The 20,701-nt window shown below is 38.8% G+C and overlaps 1 protein-coding gene across 1 annotated transcript; it reads left to right on the top strand.

Moving 5' to 3' along the window:
- The first annotated feature begins 292 nt into the window (after positions 1-292).
- LOC138316766 (probable serine/threonine-protein kinase clkA) lies at positions 293-9,210 on the top strand. The gene is made up of 3 exons (XM_069258423.1): positions 293-617; positions 3,672-4,755; positions 4,899-9,210. The coding sequence occupies exons 2-3, from the start codon at positions 4,253-4,255 to the stop codon at positions 6,280-6,282; spliced, it is 1,887 nt and encodes a 628-aa protein (XP_069114524.1). The 5' UTR covers positions 293-617; positions 3,672-4,252; the 3' UTR covers positions 6,283-9,210.
- The last annotated feature ends 11,491 nt before the right edge of the window (positions 9,211-20,701 follow it).

Genomic DNA, 20,701 nt, shown 5'->3' with positions numbered 1-20,701 from the left:
ACCAAATTTGGCCACAAACATCCTTGGGGGAAGGGGAACAGAACTTGTATAAATTTTGGCTCTGACCCCCCCGGGGGCAGGAGGGGCGGGGCCCAATAGGGGAAATAGAGGTAAATCCTTTAAATCGCTACTTGTCATAGAGTTCTGAATGAAATGTAACCAAATTTGGCCACAAACATCCTTGGGGGGAAGGGGAACAGAACTTGTATAAATTTTGGCTCTGACCCCCTTGGGGGCAGGAAAAGGGCGGGGCCCAATAGGGGAAATAGAGGTAAATCCTATAAAATTGCTACTTGTCCTAGAGTTTTGCTTGGATTGTGACCAAATTTGGCCACAAACATCCTTGGGGGAAGGGGAACAGAACTTGTATAAATTTTGGCTCTGACCCCCTGGGGGCAGGAGGGGTGGGGCCTAATAGGGGATTTAGAGGTTAATATTAAAATTCCTTCAGAAAAGAAACAATGAACCTGTATTCAGAACATTACTTGGCATTACAAACCAGGTGAGCGATACAGGCCCTCTGGGCCTCTTGTATTACAGTATTTTTTGACTTGAAGCAGTGAGGTTTTACATACTCCATGGCCAAGCTAGAAGATTCAGCATTACCAATGGATAAGGTAAATTTTTGATGAAGTATGAAGTCAGCAAAATTTGTTACATGCAACAAGCTTGGGGTGATTTGGATTAATTTTCCTCACCTAGATTTTAGAAACTGCTGGCTATTAATCTGAAAAGAGTTGGAGATGTCTGAACAAAGACATGACAGGCCTCTGTTTAGAAGGGACACATGACAGGGCCTCTGTTTAGAAGGGACACATGACAGGGCCTCTGTTTAGAAGGGACACATGACAGGGCCTCTGTTTAGAAGGGACACATGACAGGGCCTCTGTTTAGAAGGGACACATGACAGGGCCTCTGTTTAGAAGGGACACATGACAGGGCCTCTGTTTAGAAGGGACACATGACAGGGCCTCTGTTTAGAAGGGACACATGACAGGGCCCCTGTTTAGAAGGGACACATGACAGGGCCTCTGTTTAGAAGGGACACATGACAGGGCCTCTGTTTAGAAGGGACACATGACAGAGCCTCTGCTTAGAAGGGACACATGACAGGGCCTCTGTTTAGAAGGGACACATGACAGGGCCTCTGTTTAGAAGGGCACATGACAGGGCCTCTGTTTAGAAGGGGCACATGACAGGGCCTTTGTTTAGAAGGGACACATGACAGGGCCTCTGTTTAGAAGGGACAGCACACAGACAGGGCCTCTGTTTAGAAGGGACACATGACAGGGCCTCTGTTTAGAAGGGACACAAGACAGGGCCTCTGTTTAGAAGGGACAGCAAACAGACAGGGCCTCTGTTTAGAAGGGACAGCACACAGACAGGGCCTCTGTTTAGAAGGGACACATGACAGGGCCTCTGTTTTAGAAGGGACACATGACAGGGCCTCTGTTTAGAAGGGACACATGACAGGGCCTCTGTTTAGAAGGGACACATGACAGGGCCTCTGTTTAGAAGGGGCACATGACAGGGCCTCTGTTTAGAAGGGGCACATGACAGGGCCTCTGTTTAGAAGGGACACATGAAGGGACAGGGGGCCTCTGTTTAGAAGGGACACATGACAGGGCCTCTGTTTAGAAGGGACACATGACAGGGCCCCTGTTTAGAAGGGACACATGACAGGGCCTCTGTTTAGAAGGGACACATGACAGGGCCTCTGTTTAGAAGGGACACATGACAGAGCCTCTGCTTAGAAGGGACACATGACAGGGCCTCTGTTTAGAAGGGACACATGACAGGGCCTCTGTTTAGAAGGGGCACATGACAGGGCCTCTGTTTAGAAGGGGCACATGACAGGGCCTTTGTTTAGAAGGGACACATGACAGGGCCTCTGTTTAGAAGGGACAGCACACAGACAGGGCCTCTGTTTAGAAGGGACACATGACAGGGCCTCTGTTTAGAAGGGACACAAGACAGGGCCTCTGTTTAGAAGGGACAGCAAACAGACAGGGCCTCTGTTTAGAAGGGACAGCACACAGACAGGGCCTCTGTTTAGAAGGGACACATGACAGGGCCTCTGTTTAGACGGGACACATGACAGGGCCTCTGTTTAGAAGGGACACATGACAGGGCCTCTGTTTAGAAGGGACACATGACAGGGCCTCTGTTTAGAAGGGGCACATGACAGGGCCTCTGTTTAGAAGGGGCACATGACAGGGCCTCTGTTTAGAAGGGACACATGGCAGGGCCTCTGTTTAGAAGGGACACATGACAGGGCCTCTGTTTAGAAGGGACACATGACAGGGCCTCTGTTTAGAAGGGACACATGACAGGGCCTATGTTTAGAAGGGACACGTGACAGGGCCTCTGTTTAGAAGGGATACATGACAGGGCCTCAGTTTAGAAGGGACACATGACAGGGCCTCTGTTTAGAAGGGACACATGACAGGGCCTCTGTTTAGAAGGGACACATGACAGGGCCTCTGTTTAGAAGGGACACATGACAGGGCCTCTGTTTAGAAGGGATACATGACAGGGATGACAGGGCCTCTGTTTAGAAGGGACACATGACAGGGCCTCTGTTTAGAAGGGACACATGACAGGGCCTCTGTTTAGAAGGGACACATGACAGGGCCTCTGTTTAGAAGGGACACATGACAGGGCCTCTGTTTAGAAGGGACACATGACAGGGCCTCTGTTTAGAAGGGACACATGACAGGGCCTCTGTTTAGAAGGGAACACATGACAGGGCCTCTGTTTAGAAGGGACAGCACACAGACAGGGCCTCTGTTTAGAAGGGACACAAGACAGGGCCTCTGTTTAGAAGGGACACAAGACAGGGCCTCTGTTTAAAAGGGACACCTTACCACAAACCCTCCACCTGCTAGTAGATAGTTTGAAACCATTATTGGGGCAGTTAGATACTGAAAATATGTGTGAATCTATACCAAAACACAAGGAAATGCAGTGGAATCAGCTTACATGGATTGAAACACAAACTAACAGATACTAACATAGTCTATATGTAGTCAATCCTCAATAACATTGATATGTCAATGATGAAATATCTCAGTGAAATATTTTAAAGGTAAAAAGTGCTTATGATTGTGTATGGAAATGGACTTTGTTCAATAATTAGGTGAACATGATTTTGTTTTTGGTTTAAAGATGCTCCATCGCCGACAGAGCATAAATGATATTCATCATTTGAACAATAATATGTGTGTAATCGTGTATATATCTGTCTAATTAACACAAAAACTGGTATAAAATTATTTATTTTGCCTTTGGTGCATGAGCAATCAGTACTTCATTCCATATACGATATAGTGCCACAGATTTTTTTCGGGATGCAATTAATTATTTTTCATATTTTCATCTTGAAGTGAAATTAAAAGCTCAAACTTTTCAATGGTGGTAATGGTGTAAAGTACGTAACTTTTGTAACTGGAGGAAAATACTTAATCGTCTGCTTCTGTTTTTGATAGTGAAAAAATATCATTTTTCAGCGGTGGAGCATCTTTAAGAGTCTAGCTGTATGAAATATTCTCTCTCTACAATTACCTGTCTTATGAGTAGCTTATTTATTCTATTAGATTAAAGCAAGACAATTTTAGGTCATAATGATTATGTAATCACCTGATCAGATTTTAATGGTTTTGTTTTTGCAGGAAATGGAAGCTGTTTGTGGAGCCCAGAATGGCTTGCAGCTTACTAGAAAAGGAAACACTATTGTAGAGGGCCGGCAAACCAAGTGTGATGATGGGGACAGTAGCAACAGTCAATCCCAAATCAACACTGGCAACACAGCACTCCTAAATATAGATGCTGCTGTGGACAGTGAAGGCATCAATATCCAAGGAAGTACTCAACCATCACATCATTTTGTTGAGGACCTTGCCAGTGTCAACATTGAGGGTAAACGTAATGTCTTTATTAGCACTGATGATGACAATTTTGTTAGGGTTAACGCCAACACAAACAATGACAGCAATGCCCAGGTCAACACAGAGGACATCAGCAACGCAACGCTCAGGTCAACACAGAGGATAACAGCAATGACCAGGTCAACACAGAGGATATCAGCAATGCCCAGGTCAACAAAGAGGACATCAACAATGGCAAGGTCAAGACAGAGGGAAACAGCAATATCAAGGTCAACACAGAGGACATCAGCAATGACCAGGTACACACAGAGGACAACTGCAATGCCCAGGTCAACACAGAGGACATTAGCAATGCCAATGTCAACATGGAGGACATCAGCAATGCCCAGGTCAACAAAGAGGACAACAGCAATGCCAAGGTCAACACAGATGACAACAGCAATGTCAAGGTCAACACAGATGACAACAGCAATGATCAGGTCAACACAGAGGGAAACAGCAATGTCAAGGTCAACACAGAGGACATAAGCAATGCCCAGGTCAACAAAGAGGACAATAGCAATGATCAGGTCAACACAGAGGGAAACAGCAATGTCAAGGTCAACACAGATGACAACAGCAATGCCCAGGTCAACACAGAGGACATCAGCAACGCTCAGAACGCTCAGGTCAACACAGAGGATAACAGCAATGACCAGGTCAACACAGAGGATATCAGCAATGCCCAGGTCAACAAAGAGGACATCAACAATGGCAAGGTCAAGACAGAGGGAAACAGCAATATCAAGGTCAACACAGAGGACATCAGCAATGACCAGGTACACACAGAGGACAACTGCAATGCCCAGGTCAACACAGAGGACAATAAGCAATATCAAGATGACAATAAATGAGAGGAACACTTACAACACAATAGCCACAGGTCAAGCAAAGAAGGTACAGACAGCAATGCCAAAGAGTCAATCAAATCAGCAGATGACACACTAGCAGTGTCCAAGGGTCAAAACACAGAAGACACACAGCCTATGATCAGGTCAACACAGAGGGAAACAGCAATGTCAAGGTCAACACAGAGGACATAAGCAATGCCCAGGTCAACAAAGAGGACAATAGCAATGATCAGGTCAACACAGAGGGAAACAGCAATGTCAAGGTCAACACAGATGACAACAGCAATGCCAAGGTCAACACAGAGGACATAAGCAATGCCAAGGTCAACACAGAGGACATAAGCAATGCCCAGGTCAACACAAAGGACAATAGCAATGATCAGGTCAACACAGAGGGAAACAGCAATGTCAAGGTCAACACAGAGGACATAAGCAATGCCCAGGTCAACATAGAGGACATCAGCAATGCCCAGGTGAACACAGAGGACATCAACAATGGCAAGGTCAACACAGAGGGAAACAGCAATGTCAAGGTCAACACAGAGGATATAAGCAATGCCCAGGTCAACACAGAGGGAAACAGCAATGTCAAGGTCAACACAGAGGACATAAGCAATGCCCAGGTCAACACAGAGGACAACAGCAATGCCAAGGTCAACACAGAGGACAACAGCAATACCCAGGTCAACGCAGAGGACAACAGCAATGCCAAGGTCAACACAGAGGACATCAACAATGGCAAGGTCAACACAGAGGACATCAACAATGGCAATGTCAACACAGAGGACATCAGCAATGCCCAGGTCAACTCAGAGGACATCAACAATGGCAAGGTCAACACAGAGGACATCAACAATGGCAAGGTCAACACAGAGGACATCAGCAATGCCCAGGTCAACACAGAGGACATCAACAATGGCAAGGTCAACACAGAGGACATCAACAATGGCAAGGTCAACACAGAGGACATCAACAATGGCAAGGTCAACACAGAGGACATCAGCAATGCCCAGGTCAACACAGAGGACATCAACAATGGCAAGGTCAACACAGAGGACATCAACAATGGCAAGGTCAACACAGAGGGAAACAGCAATGTCAAGGTCAACACAGATGACATAAGCAACGCCCAGGTCAACATAGAGGACAACAGCAATGCCAAGGTCAACCTGATTGTATTAGACTTGAATGAACCAAGTTATGGTACTGAACCTGTGTCAGAAGATGAGACGCCTGTACTGGCTGTTTCAGAGTACACAGAAAGCCTGAGCTATGAGTACAATGCTGTGATAGCTGTGAGTGGTGATGAGAGGGAATTTGTTGTAGAGCCTGTTGTAAACACTCACAACAGTAATGTTCTTCTTACTCATATATTTGCTAGTGTGTATAAGTTAGAGGATAAAATCCATCCTCTGATATTCCGTGACTTTACTGATGTAAATATTTTCCTGTTTGTCAATAGTGTATGTCTTTGGTGTTGCAAGTACAATAAAACCTACCTATAAAGACCAGCTGACTTAGTAGCCAAGGGACAATTTGGTCTTTTTAGCTAAGCAGCAATTTTTAGCTCACCTGGCCCATCTGTCCATCCGTCCGTCAACATTTCCTTTAAATCACTACTAGTCATAGCGTTATGCATGGAATGTAACCAAATTTAGGCACAAACATCCTTAGGGGAAGGGGAACAGGGGTTGTATAAATTTTAGCTCTGACCCACAGGGGGCAGAAGGGGCAGGGGCCCAATGGGGGAAATAGAGGTAAATTGTTTAAATCACTACTTGTCCTAGAGTTCTGCATGGAATGTAATCAAATTTGGCGAGAAACATCCTTTGGGGAAGGGAAACATAGTTTGTATACATTTTGGCTCTGACCCCCGGGGGGCAGGAGGGGCGTGCATAATAGGGGAAATAATGGTAAAGCCTTTAAATCACTTCTTGTCATGCAGTTCTGCATGAAATGTAACCAAATTTGGTTACAAACATCCTTTGGGGAAGGGGAGCATAGTTTGTAAAGATTTTGGCTCTGACCCCCTGGAGCAGAAAGAATGGGTCCCAAAAGGGAAATTAGAGGTCAATCTTTAAATTCCTTCAGAAAAGGAACAATGATCTTGTATTCAAAACATTACTTGGCATTACAATTACCAGGTGAGCAATACAGGCCCTCTGGGCCTCTTGTTATACACAGGTTAAGAGAAAGTATACATTTGTATTTATATTTGCCTATTGGCCCTGATATCACCAGGCGGTGGTAGATTTATGACATCTGAGACAAAGAGCTGTGACAAGAGCTGGGATTCAATTCGACAATGTTATGATATTGGTGATTTTGAATTTTTTAAACTTGCTATTTGTCAAAAATAGGTGAAGAGAAAAGATTCAGATTTTGAAACGATTTATGTTTAAATAGCATATATATGAATGTTTCTAGTCCATTTGACTTCTATTTTGATCACCTAGATGGTGGAGCGTACTTGTTTAACTCCAGACTTATACTCATTAGAAATTTTGTTCACCTAATTATTTTCTTTGTGTACAGGGCCTCGTGGTTATTGTAACACTGGTTGTATAAAATTACTGGTCGGGTTACATGGTAAACCTCATTTAAGAATTGAGAGATGCTAACCATTTTTGAAGTATCTTTATCAGTTATGACATGTTGTGATTTAAGAACACAAAAATCTGAGTGTATTCTATGATAGTATTTCTTAGATTTTTCTTTAACATGACAACTATATGCAGTATAAACCATTCAAATGCAGCGTTATAAACAGTAACATCATTTTTTACCTTATGGGCTGAAAACATGAGATTTTAAGCCAATGAAAATGCTTCTTACAAGCAAGATTAAATTATTAACTTTCTCTCAATGATTCACTTGTTGGTTACCATTTTGTGGCTCTTGCCTTGACAAACCAAAAGATTTTTCATAGTTGTTGTGCTTTATAGAATAATAATACTTGTCTTCTTTTCCAATGGCAAGTTGAAAAGACAGTAAATATCGTTTTGAGGCAGACAACAAAATGGCAGATATCTAGCACCAACCCCGACTACACATATAACTTAGCTATGTGAACCAGTATAACCATGGCTGTAAAATGTACTTAATTTACCATTGAATGTTTTTTTCATTGTATAATTATGACTGTCACTGTGTAATTACTTTGTCAATTAAATATATTATATAGCACCATCAATTTTTGGGTTCTATATTGTACGCAATGATCACTGATCAGACGCTGGCATAGCTGACCTCAATGCAGCTTTTTAGGTCATTTGCCTTGAAGAGTCAGGATGTCCAATTGTAGGGCTTAGTCCATATTATTTTGCCGCCTGTCATGCGCAATACTTCATTCATTAAAAGATTTTATCCAAATGGCGTGCAGCAATGTAATCCAACTTTTAAGTTTATTTCAACTGTGGGGCGTGGGGGATAATGCCATGCTTTGCAGCTCCTTGTCCATTCTTTTCTACGCTTTATTGATCCTTTGCATATGCTGCCCCATAAAAGGCGACAAAATCTAGGATTTTACTCCTTTGCATACACTGGGAAGAAAGGTGACTAAACTTTGGCTGCCACTTGCTGAAGGGCGCTCCATTGTGCTGTTAAATATTTGTCTATTTTCGTTGTCCCGTATTACTGTCCCTATCATATTATGTACCGTAATCGTGTTCGTTTTGTGTGTCTTGATAAAGGGGCAGATCGCCTCGAAAAATAGACATCTTTGCCCCATATATATACAGTATAACCCCTCTAACTCGAACCTGAATTCCTTGAATACCCCCTATTTGTTGACCTGGTCGTACGGTCCCGACCGTGTTCCTATATAATCTATGTAACAAAACCCCAGATAGCTCGAACAGCTATTCGTCGAATACCCCTCATTCCTCGAACAGAAGCATATTCCTGTTTCATCAAATACATAGTATTTACCCATGTATTCGTCAAACAGGTGTTCGGCCTCTGAGAATTGTTTTACCTGTGTCACATCTGACTGCACCTACCAACATGGGTAATTGCTCACGATCAAGTTTTTAGGTAATTAAGGGATTAACGGTGTTAGTATTACCTACCTACATAGTCGCAAGTCGTTTTTGATGTTAACTTTATTTGAACGTTTCAGAAAAGGTATTATAATATCGATGTTTCTTTCGTAATAATTTTCGCTGTGAATAGGAAAATAAGGAAGTTGTTGATCCGTGTTAATAGAAAGTATACATTGTGAAATGTGAAATGACAAAAGAGAGAGAAGATGACGCTGACATCCCCCTAACTATGTAAGTTCATTTTTTTTTTTTTTTTTTAATTTCTATGTTGTATTCATTCGACAGGCTAACACTATGTTATTTATCGAAAGATAAAAAAGATAAAAAATCCAATTTGGATTGTACATTAACCTAGATGACGATCGCTTACTCTGCTCTGAATGACATTTGATTTAGGGTTTTCTCCTATTTTTTTCAACATGATATTACTATTAATAAAATACTTGAATATAGAAATCCAAAATGCTGAAAGATAGGATAATTAAAATGTCATTGCCATGCACAATGCAGCATTGTTTGTCATAGTAGTTTGAGACTGGAGATTTTGACTGTCGATTGTGACTAACCTCAGATGAGTTGAATACCCCGTATTCCTCGAACTATTGACCTGGTCCCCTGCTGTTTGAGTTATAGGGGTTTTACTGTATATGTATATATTAAACATCTCCTGAAGAACAGTGGCAGCTGTGAAAGCGCTAGAGATGGCAGATTTGTTTTAGTTTTGTTTTTTAGTATTTTAATTCCGTCACAAGGATATTGAACATTTATTTATTATATATATATATATGTGTGTGTGTAAGTAGTTGTGCATATTGGATTTTGAGACTGATCGGTCAACAAGATACTGAAGGAATTTGTTTCAAAATTCATTTGTAGGCTCCCCCTGGGCCCTAGTTGTGCATATTGCATTTTGAGACCAATCCGTCACCATCTTGGATTATGATAGTTGAAGTTCATTACTGCTACTTTTCAGAAAATACTCAAGGTATCTTTCTCAAATTTCATACAAAGACTTTCCTAGGACTCTATATATCTTATTGGTTAACAAAATGGCCAACAGGTTGAATTTTGATAGTTGACCATTGTTACCGCTATTTCTCAGAGAGTAATGAAGGAATTATTTCTAAAATTTCATGCATAGTCGTATAGTTGTGCATATAGTATTTTGGGACCAATTGGCTGTTATCTTTTATTTTGATAGTTGAAATTTCCTACCACCAGTTCTCTAAAAGTATTGAATTGATCTGTCTCAAATTTGATGATACGTATACATACTGCAATTTTGGAACAATATTTGACAAGTAGGAGTTTGTTACTGCTATTTCTGAAATTTCCATATTATATGTATATAAGTTTTCTTAATTTGTCCCTAAAAATTGCCAATTGCATTTTTGAATGATAAGGAAACAACATGACTGGTATGCAGTCATCTTGGATTTTGTCCCTTTATTAGCCCACCATCATCAGATGGTGGGCTTTTCAAATCACTTTATGTCCGTGGTCCGTTATCCGTCCTTCCATCCGTCTGTCCGCCCAACTGTCTCCGTCCTTCCGTCCGTCGTTAACATTTCTTGTTACCGCTATTTCTCAGAAAGGGCTGAAGGGATCTTTCTCAAATTTCATATGTAGGTTTCCCTTGGGCCCTAGTTGTTCAAATTGCATTTTGGGACTGATTGGTCAACAAGATGGCCCCCAGGCAGCCATCTTGGATTTTGATAATTGAAGTTTGTTACCGCTATTTCTCAGAACGTACTGAAGGGATCTGTCTCAAATTTTACATGTAGGTTCCCCAAGGGCCCTACTTGTGCATATTGCTTTTTTGGATTGATCAGTCAACAAGATGGCTGCCAGGCCACCATCTTGGATTTTGATAATTGAAGTTTGTTACTGCTATTCTCAGAAAGTACTGAAGGGATCTCTCTTAAATTCGACATGTAGGTTCTCCAAGGGCCCTAGTTTTGCATATTGCATTTTGGGATTAATCAGTCAACGAGATGGCTGCCAGGCTGCCATCTTGGATTTTGATAGTTAAAGTTTGTTACTGCTATTTCTCAGAAAGTACTAAAGGGATCTCTCTTAAATTTCACATGTAGGTTCCCCTACGACCCTAGTTGTGCATATTGCATTTTGGGGCCGATCGGTCAACAAGATGGCCGTCAGACCACCATCTTGAATTTTGACAATTGTTTTTGTTACTGCTATTTCTCAGCAAGTTATGAAGCAATCTGTCTCAAATTTCATATGCAGGTTCCTTTAGGTCACTAGTTATCCATATCAAATATTGGGACTGATTGGTCACAAGATGGCTGACAGGCCACCATCTTGGATTATGATAATTAAAGTTTGTTACCGCTATTTCTCAGAAAGTACTGAAGCGATCTGTCTCAAATTTTATATGTAGGTTCCCCTTTGACCTTAGTTGTGCCTAATGCATTTTTGGACCAATTTGTCAGCAGGTAGCCATCTTGGATTTTGATAAATGTTTCTTAATGTTATATATCTCAAAGAGTACTGAAAGGATCTTTCTCAAATTTCATATGTAGTAATATGAAATAAAAGTTTGAAAAGCAGAGAAAAGATCCCTCTTTCTATTATTAGACATAGATCATTCCCTCCGGGATCTCTTGTTGAAACATGTAAGGTCTTCTTGGTCTGCATGATCAAGTTTTGAAATTATCCAGATGTGGCTGGTCCTGACAAAGTGCTGTCAATTTTTCGGGTTGACCTTAAATCCAAGATGGTTGCCATCTTGAAAACACATTTTGAAATTTTTCATAACTTTTACTAGTGCGATTGAACTGAAACTTTTCTGAAATGTGCGGAACATGACCCTAAATAAGACAGTGTTTTTATATTATGGCCAACATTATGAATAATGTATTTTATAGTTCTTCTGAAGTTCCACTGATAATAATTTTTTTTTACAAATTTAAAGGGACAATTCAGTCTAAGAGAACATTAATATTTGTATATATATCAGATAAAACAACTTCTAATGGAAATTACATCAGTCAGTTTTACTGTGATATGCCTGAAACGCATATGGTGGTGACACGTGTGTGAAATATTCAAACTTGCTCGCTGTCCGCCATTACACAATGTGGTCGAACTTCTTGTATGCCGAACCCTGTCCCTTGCTCGTAAAGTAATGCAACTTTTGGCTAGAACTGCTCAAATCGCTCTGACAGTAGTGTGTTTACCTTATTAGGTGAATTGTCTTGCCTAAAAATCATTTTTATCACCTTCTCAGTGGTTATGTAGTTCATTTGTTTAACGTGCGTGACTTTGGCTCGGGTATGGGTACAGAGTTAATATTGTACCTGCTTAATCGTATTGATCAACGATTTGATATTTCAACGATATTAATTAAAATACTTAACAATGTTGTGGAATTTGTCAATGTTTTACGTTATATGTTTCATAAGAAATGTAGAACAATACATTTATGCTATAGTTTGCTTATTGGTTATGTAAAAGAATTTGCCTGAGTGAATTGTCTCTTTAAAGGAAGTGCAACCCTAAAAAGTCTTCCCTCCCAAAAACATTACTTATATGGACACCAAAGTCACCATCTTGGAATTGAAAAATGTAATTCTAACTAGGGGGTGGGGGGGGGGGGGGAGGAAGAATCAGCTAGCTAGCCTATATTTTTTCCCCGGGAAACTTTCAGCAGGGGGGAAAGAATTTTCTGTTACACTGATAAGTCAAAAGGATTAAATAACAGGAAAAGCCTATCAATGATTTCCTTAAGTGGAGTCTTTATATTTACACATATTATGAAATGCATATATATGTAACGGAAAAGGAGAGAAAAGGCCTCCAAGTGTTCTACCAACATATTGGACTCCTATAGAGGGTTATAACTGCATATATAGCTCCCTCTTTGTGTTAATATTGGACTGCAGGTTATACAAAGGAATTATTTTGTAAACATACTGGACACCTACAGGTAAATGCTGAGTACCCCTATTAACTTTTATAGAATGTCCCACTCAGCGTACACACAGTTTCTTTTGTTGACTTTTTTTGGCTCCTATAGGTAATATACTGACACTTCTATCATTTAAATGGACTGTACATTAAAGGCACATAATTCACCTGTCCTTCACATGATCTCATTCTTCGCCTTGTCTTCAAACAGTGATGACATATCATGCTCAGTCAAGTAATCAGAAAAACATTCCAAACAATGACTGTGATCGATGGGATTTTAGTTAATATTAGTGACATAGAGAATACAGTAAAACAACCTTTTCAACATTAAAGTCCCATTATGCTTTCACAAAACTCTGCTAAGATGTACATTAGGATTCCGTATGAAACTTACCGTATTCGACCCAATAATCACCCAGGGCGTTTAAAAAATAAAAAGGTGCTAATAAGAAGAATTTATTACAAACCTATACAATTTTGTGTAGTTTTTGTCTTTATTTATGCCTGGACAATTGAAATTGAGGCTTCAAAATGGGGGGAAGGGCGCTTATAGGGACACGGGCGCTTATTGGGTCGAATACGGTAATTCATTTTGTTTCTTTCTAATGAGGATAATTTCTGCAATAATCAATTAGTAAAGAATTCTTAAAATAGAACAGGTTGATACCCATACATAAAAAAAAACGTTTGACACTCATTTTTTCCTTATTCATGTATATTGACTGGCTCCTCAAATGTTTATTATGCTTCATTTACAGCTAATACTTAAACGTATAATGATCAAGAAATGTTGTGTGTTAATAGTGAGATGCATACATGGGCACCAAAGTGAGGTATTTTATCGTACATGTATAACCATGATAAATCACTTGAATAAAGTTCGGTATCAGCTAGTTGTCTTTTCTGTAAATAATAAACAGTTATACTAATAGGTAGTTTGAAACCCATATGCCGGCATTAAATTTATTATTAGAATGTGTGAGGTTTGATTCAATCAACCCTACTGATCTGCAATAGACCTGAGAAGATATATATCTAGTAAAAGTGTAATTGGTGTGTTCCAGACGTCCTGACCTACATATATACATCCACTTTTAGGCCTATCTATACACTCAACATATGTGTAATATAACATATGTGTAATATGTTTTCAGTGTGAACTTTTTAAAAGCGTCTTGTTGACCAAGAGTGTACGTGTGACGTCAATTAACCAGGAAATGTCCTACAAGCATTACAGTTTATGAAAACATTTCATGTAGACCTAGAAAAAGGAAAAGGGCAGAGTTTGCATACAGAGTGATACTTGAAACAGTAAATCAATCAACATATCCCTTCCATATCCAGTACTGGTAAGTATACTACTGTGACCAGAGCCCAAGTCGGGTTGAGTATAAGTCAAATTAAAATATTTTAGGTTTGTCATGTCATCAGTGGGGAACAACTATCTTGTCTTCCATTAGGTCCCAAAATGCAACATTGAAAACAAGGCACTAAGAGGAAACTTCAGCTGAAATTAATGAGAGAAATTGATCTTTTAGTACTTTATGAGATATTAGCGATAGCACCTTTAACTGTTTAAAACTTAGATGGCTGCCTGCATGTCGGCCATCTTGTTCTAGTTCTTTGGAAATTCCCTCCTTTACAGGAGCACCAAGTAGTATATATTTTGGCGTTTCCAGCAGGTGAATTCTCTATCTAACACACATGGTTGAATTTAACAATATTACAATTCAACTTAAGGATGTCTCTTGGTATTTTGCAAAGTAGGCAGGTCAGATATATAGCGTATTGGCTGAAAGCATGTCGGTTTCCCTTTAGGATGTATGTATACTTGTCAGGAGGGTTATGATCACCCTTTCTATATCTCCTCTGTGTGATGAGACAGCTGGCCAAGACGACTGGATGCAGATTGCCTGTGTTGTAATTTTCAATGTTGAGGTAATTGAGATATTTTGGCTGGGATCCAATAAGCGACTCCCGCTATTTCTCACAAAGTACTGAAGGGATCTTTCTCACATTTCATGTGTAGGTTCCCCTAGGGTCCTAGTTGTGCATATTGCATTTCAGGACTGATCGGTCAACATGATGGCTGACCAGCCACCATCTTGAATTTTGATAGTTGAAGTTTATTACCGCTATTTCTCAGAAAGTACTGAAGGGAATGTTCTCAAATATGATAATCAGTTATCATGGTAAAAATTTGGATGTTATGAAAATTTATATTTAATCATCCTAATCACCTTTTGTCCATTGTCATCTGGCATGTGTTGTGTGTCCATAAATAAATTACAACTTCAATTTCTAACAAACTGCTGAAGCAAATTCAATGAAATTTTCCACAAACCTTGTAGGCATAAGGCCAAACAAAATTGTGAATTATATGGCCCCTATCCCCCAGGGGGCTGTGGTAGGGGCCAAAATTAATAAAATTTCAAATGTGGTGGAATGAAATAATAGACTGAAGAGTCTTAATCTCTTTACACAAATTATGAATTTCATGGCCCTGTGGTCTCAGATTTTCCCCTGGGGGAAAACACATTTATGAGAATTATTTGCTCAATTTTCAAGGAAATGAGTCAATCTTGATTAGAATTATTAGTCTGAGATAGCGTTTTACATTTTAATATCCTATCCAATTGGATCCTGGCTGACCCCCAGGGGCCAGTGGTGTGGTACGTGTCAGAATGACTTTAATGTCAAACTTCTTCATTTTCCATATATTATTTATTCGAATGTGCACTCTTTATTAATGAAAGACAAATATTAACCGATACCCTGAAACTATATGAAAATAGCCACTTATTGTAGCACTTAATTGTTGTATACATTGCTCAAATGAAGTTAATGCAAATATATTCAAATGTGTTTCAAATTTTTTAATTAATACCAAATGACTTATCTGATTTATTTATATATACAAATGCAGATGTGTGTGTGTATGTGTGTGTCTGTACACCCGCATGTACACCTGTTTTGATATTGTTTGGGTCTTCCAAATTTCCAAATTATGTCCAAATATTCTTATTATTGTTTATAAACTTCCTAAATGGCGATGGTGGGTAGTGATGGCAATCAGAACTTCTATTATCCTTTTATTATATTAATCTTATATGTTTAATCATGATCATGATCATATTAAGCATTACTCTCTTTTTCCAGTTTTACTGGGTGCAAATCTAGTATTCCCCTGTTTTAGGGACTTTTGTAGTCCCAGACACAGGCAGAATCACTGGATTATGTACCCATTAAAACTGAGAAAACTTCAAAAAAGTTTTAGTGGCTTACTAGTCTGTTATATTGCATAACTAATTACTATCTTACTACTATAATATTATTCTGTCTATTAATGAATTATCATCCTTGTACAGTGATAATGGATAATTTTCTGAAAACCTGTCCATTATTAGAGAGAATGGATAGTACCGAGCCCGCAGGGCGAGGTACAATCCATTCTCTCTAATAATGGACAGTTTGAGGAATTTATCCTACTTAAAACCCATCATACCACTACCCACTACCTTGCGTACCCTTTTAGAGAAATGGGACAACCCACTTCAGGTCAATGTTGAGATGCATGCACAATCATTTAGTTTTACACCTTTGGAGGTACAACAGTGTTTTTGAACATGTCGCATAGTGATATTACCTTACCCGGTCGTCATTTAGGGATGTACGCAGCTGTGATTCAGATGATATAACGTTGTAACTGGAGTAATTGTTTACCTGTTTGAAGTCGACCTGTTTATTCGCACAAGGACACAGGTGCGCTATTGTTCTAACTTACATACATCAACATACTTACAAGCAAGTGAGTTTTCCCTACAATTATACAATATTACTATGTTTCTTTCCCACTTTTTAAAAATCGTGCACCCATCAACTCGCATGTTATCTGTAATGATAAAATAAGCTATATCTGAATTGATCATGGTAAGCATTGTCACTGGTATAACTGTTAAACCTGTACATGTCTAATCCGGATCACCCAACGTGGGTAACAAATGTTTAGGTTCACTATTATTCAGCGGTGTAGGAACAGTCAAGATATTGTTGTAATTCTATTGTTGCTATTGGTTGAAATACCTTTAACAGTATAACATAGAGAGGATATATAATAGGGACAGACCAGTTGTCAGATATAGGTCAGGTTATTCGCTCTCAACATAGATTATTAATATTATGTTATTAACACAATAATCTATCAGATTACACTGTTATAAATGTTGTGAGACATCCGAGCTAAAAGGCGGCATATTATCCCACCTCAGTCAAGAATCTAGAATTCCTATTCCTCGTCAATTACAAGTTTTGAAAATATGTAATAAATAATAATGCAAGACTCTAATTATGTTTTTTTTTATTTTCAGAACAGTAACAGCTAGGAAGGGAAGTAATAATTTCGATGGAGCAGTGAACATAATTGTAAAATTTTGGTTAATCCAATAAACTTGTTTGGTTTTCCTTACAGCAGCATTTTTTTCCTTTGTTCAAAATAGACTGTCCATTATTTCCCCGACTGTCCATTATTTTGGGGAATAATGGACAGTGGCCCTATAATAATGGACAGCTAGTTACATAATGGACTCCTAGGTGTCCATTATTTGATATAATGGTCCATATACAACAAAGGAAACTTTACTAGCTGGGTTTTACATAATTATATAACATGTATATATATATACATGCATGTATGTATAAAAAAAAAAAGTCAATATGGAAATTTATGCTCCAAACTGATATATCCATAAGAGTATAAAACAATAGCATATTAATAATATTCTTTTGGTTTACATACCATATTTGAGTTTAAATTACCCCCGGGTTAAGATGTTGTTTTTTTCAACTTAACACATGTATTACATAAATTTAATTTGATTAGTTTTCTGGCTTAGGGGAAAGGGTCTGAATATAGGCCTAACGCCTGCTTTGCCCAATCCTTATGATTATTCAATGAAAAATTGGCTGAAATGAAAAATCTTCTGTATTGACAGATTTGATAGAAACAAATTATCTTCATAGATTAAAACAATTTTATTTTAAAAAATACAGATCCTTATAACCAATCTGTTCAATAGAGTATCTGACAACATATCCCTTAAAACCCAGCTAGTAAAGTTTCCTTTGTTGTATATGACCATTATATTAAATAATGGACACCTAGGAGTCCATTATGTAACTAGCTGTCCATTATTATAGGGCCACTGTCCATTATTCCCCAAAATAATGGACAGTCGGGATAATAATGGACAGTCTATTTTTAACACAGGAAAAAACGCTGCTGTAAGGAAAACCAAACAAGTTTATTGGAGCAACCAAAATTTAAAATTATGTTCACTGCTCCATCAAAATTATTACTTCCCTTCCTAGCTGTTTCTGTTCTAAAAATAAAAAAAACCATAATTAGAGTCTTGCATTATTATTTGTTACATATTTTCAAAACTTGTAATTGACGAGGAATAGGAATTCTAGATTCTTGACTGAGGTGGGATAATATGCCGCCTTTTAGCTCGGATGTCTCACAACATTTATAACATGTAATCTGATGATTATTGTTAAACATAACATAATAATCATAGTAGAGCGAAACCTGTCTAATCTGACACCTGGTTTCCCTACATAAATCCTCTCTGTAACTGTTCCGTATTCAACAATAGCAACAATAGTATACAACAATATCTGACTTTCCTACACCCTGAATAATGTAACCAAACAAGTTGTTCCCACGTGGTGTCGGATTAGACAGGTATAACAGTATAACAGTGCAATGCTACCATATCAATCAGATATAGCTATTTTATCATATATATAACTATTAACATGCGCATGGTCGATTTAAAAAAAAACAACAGTAAAATTTAAATTGTAGGGAAAACTCACCTTGCTTGTATGTATTTGATGTAAAGTTAGACAATGCACCTGTCCTTGTGCGAATAAACAGGTCACTTCAAACAGGTAAACAATTACTCCAGTTACAACGTTATATCATCTGAATCACAGCTGCGTACATCCCTAAATGACGACCGGGTAAGGTAATATCACTATCCGATATGTTCAAAAACACTGTTGTACTTCCAAAGGTGTAAAACTAAATGATTGTGCATGCATCTCAACATTGTTAGTCCATTATTTATCACAGATGAGTGAACACCTGTACAATACCTGAAGTGGGATGTCCCATTTCTCTAACAGGGTACGCAAGGGTAGTGGTATGATGGGTTTTAGTAGTGTCGCGGTGTTTGAATTCACTGTGTACATAAAATCTATTATATTAGGTCTTAAAACTACATGCGCTGTGTATTGTCTGAATTTACATGTCCCTGTGTCATGTAATGTCCTGTACATGTAAATCTGTGTGTATGTAAGTTGTTATGATGACGTATGAGAGGTGAGTGAATGGATTGGTTGAGTGTGTCACATTGACCCTGCATGACCCTGTCCTTGCACGTGCACGCCCACCCTGGTGGAAGCGTGTCCACACATTACATGGAAAATAGGCACCGGACATGTAACACACTATAGCTGGAAGCCTGTGTGCTTTACGGCCACAGTGCTGAAAGGTATGTTTATTTAATATTTAACTAGAAATAAAGTAATTAAACTTATTCTTCATTTATGAAATATAATTAATATACTTAATAGTTTTCTGTTATAACTTCTTTAAATAAATTGCCCATAAACCTTTATAATTTGTATATGTATAACAAAGGATCGCACGTGGTCCATTAGGTTCAGGTAATGTATAGGGTAAAGTGATTGTAAAACTAAATGTAATAACCATGGAATTAAAATAGAATTTACTATAAATATATAATAAATAAATACCTGTATATTATATTTATTACTTTACAGTATAAATATGGCATATTATAGTTGGTACATTTATGTGTCCCTATGTATTGTCAGGTATTGTTCTTTTTATTTCAGGTTATCTGTCTCCGTTTTGCGTATAATAAAACTATCAGCTGTTTACAGTTGTCAGAGTAGTTTATTTACGAAGAGAACAAATACCCATATTATCACTCTCGTGACAGTAGGATAAATTCCTCAAACTGTCCATTATTAGAGAGAATGGATTGTACCTCGCCCTACGGGCTCGGTACTATCCATTCTCTCTAATAATTAATGGACAGGTTTTCGGAAGTTATCCATTACATAAGGGTTCGGATGACATTAATACAACCTATACTTCAGATCAATTACATTGTCTACACCTTGCTACATCATTCTATAATACATATACAGTTACCTTGTTGTGCTCTTTAGGTGAGATTACTACGTAAACAAAATTAATTCTGACAGCTTTTTTCAAATTCTTTCATCACCTGAAATTCATTTTCAAGATTCTGGAGGCAGCAATTTGATTGTCCATTTCCAAAGATCACCAAAATATGACCCCTAATAGGATGTTGTCAGTTCCTCTTTTCAAATGTGATAATGTCATTATAAGATCACCTGGTCCGAAGGGCTCTGACCCCCGGGGGCAGGAGGGGCGGGGCCCAATAGGGGAAATAGAGGTAAATCTTATAAATCACTACTTGTCCTAGAGTTCTGCATGGATTGTAACCAAATTTGGCCACACACATCCTTGGGAGACGGGGAACATAACTTGTATAAATTTTTGCTCTGACCCCTTGGGGGCAGGAGGGGCAGGGCCCAGTAGGGCAAATAGAGGTAAATCCTATAAATTGCTACTTGTCCTAGAGTTCTGCATGGATTGTAACCAAATTTGGCCACACATATCCTTTGGAGATGGGGAACAGAGTTTGTATAAAGTTTGTCTCTGACCCCACCAGGGGCAGGAGGGATGGGACCAAAAGTAAAAATAGAGGTAAATACTTTAAATCGCTACTAGTCATAGAGTTCTGCATGGATTGTAACCAAATTTGGCCAGAAACATGCTCTGGGAAAGGGGAACAGAATTTTATTTTGGTCTGACCCCCTGGGGGCA

The sequence above is a fragment of the Argopecten irradians genome, chromosome 2 (assembly GCF_041381155.1).
Source record: "Argopecten irradians isolate NY chromosome 2, Ai_NY, whole genome shotgun sequence".
In the NCBI taxonomy this organism is placed as follows: Eukaryota; Metazoa; Mollusca; class Bivalvia; order Pectinida; family Pectinidae; genus Argopecten; species Argopecten irradians.
The sequence above is the reverse complement of the archived record's forward strand: the minus strand, read 5'-3'. Positions and strand labels throughout refer to the sequence as shown.

Coding starts and splice junctions, on each gene's coding strand:
- LOC138316766 (XM_069258423.1), top strand. CDS start 4,253: ATGGAGGACATCAGCAATGCCCAGGTCAACAAAGAGGACAACAGCAAT. Junction 4,756..4,898: donor GTCAACACAGAGGACAATAA/GCAATATCAAGA, acceptor GTCAAAACACAG/AAGACACACAGCCTATGATC.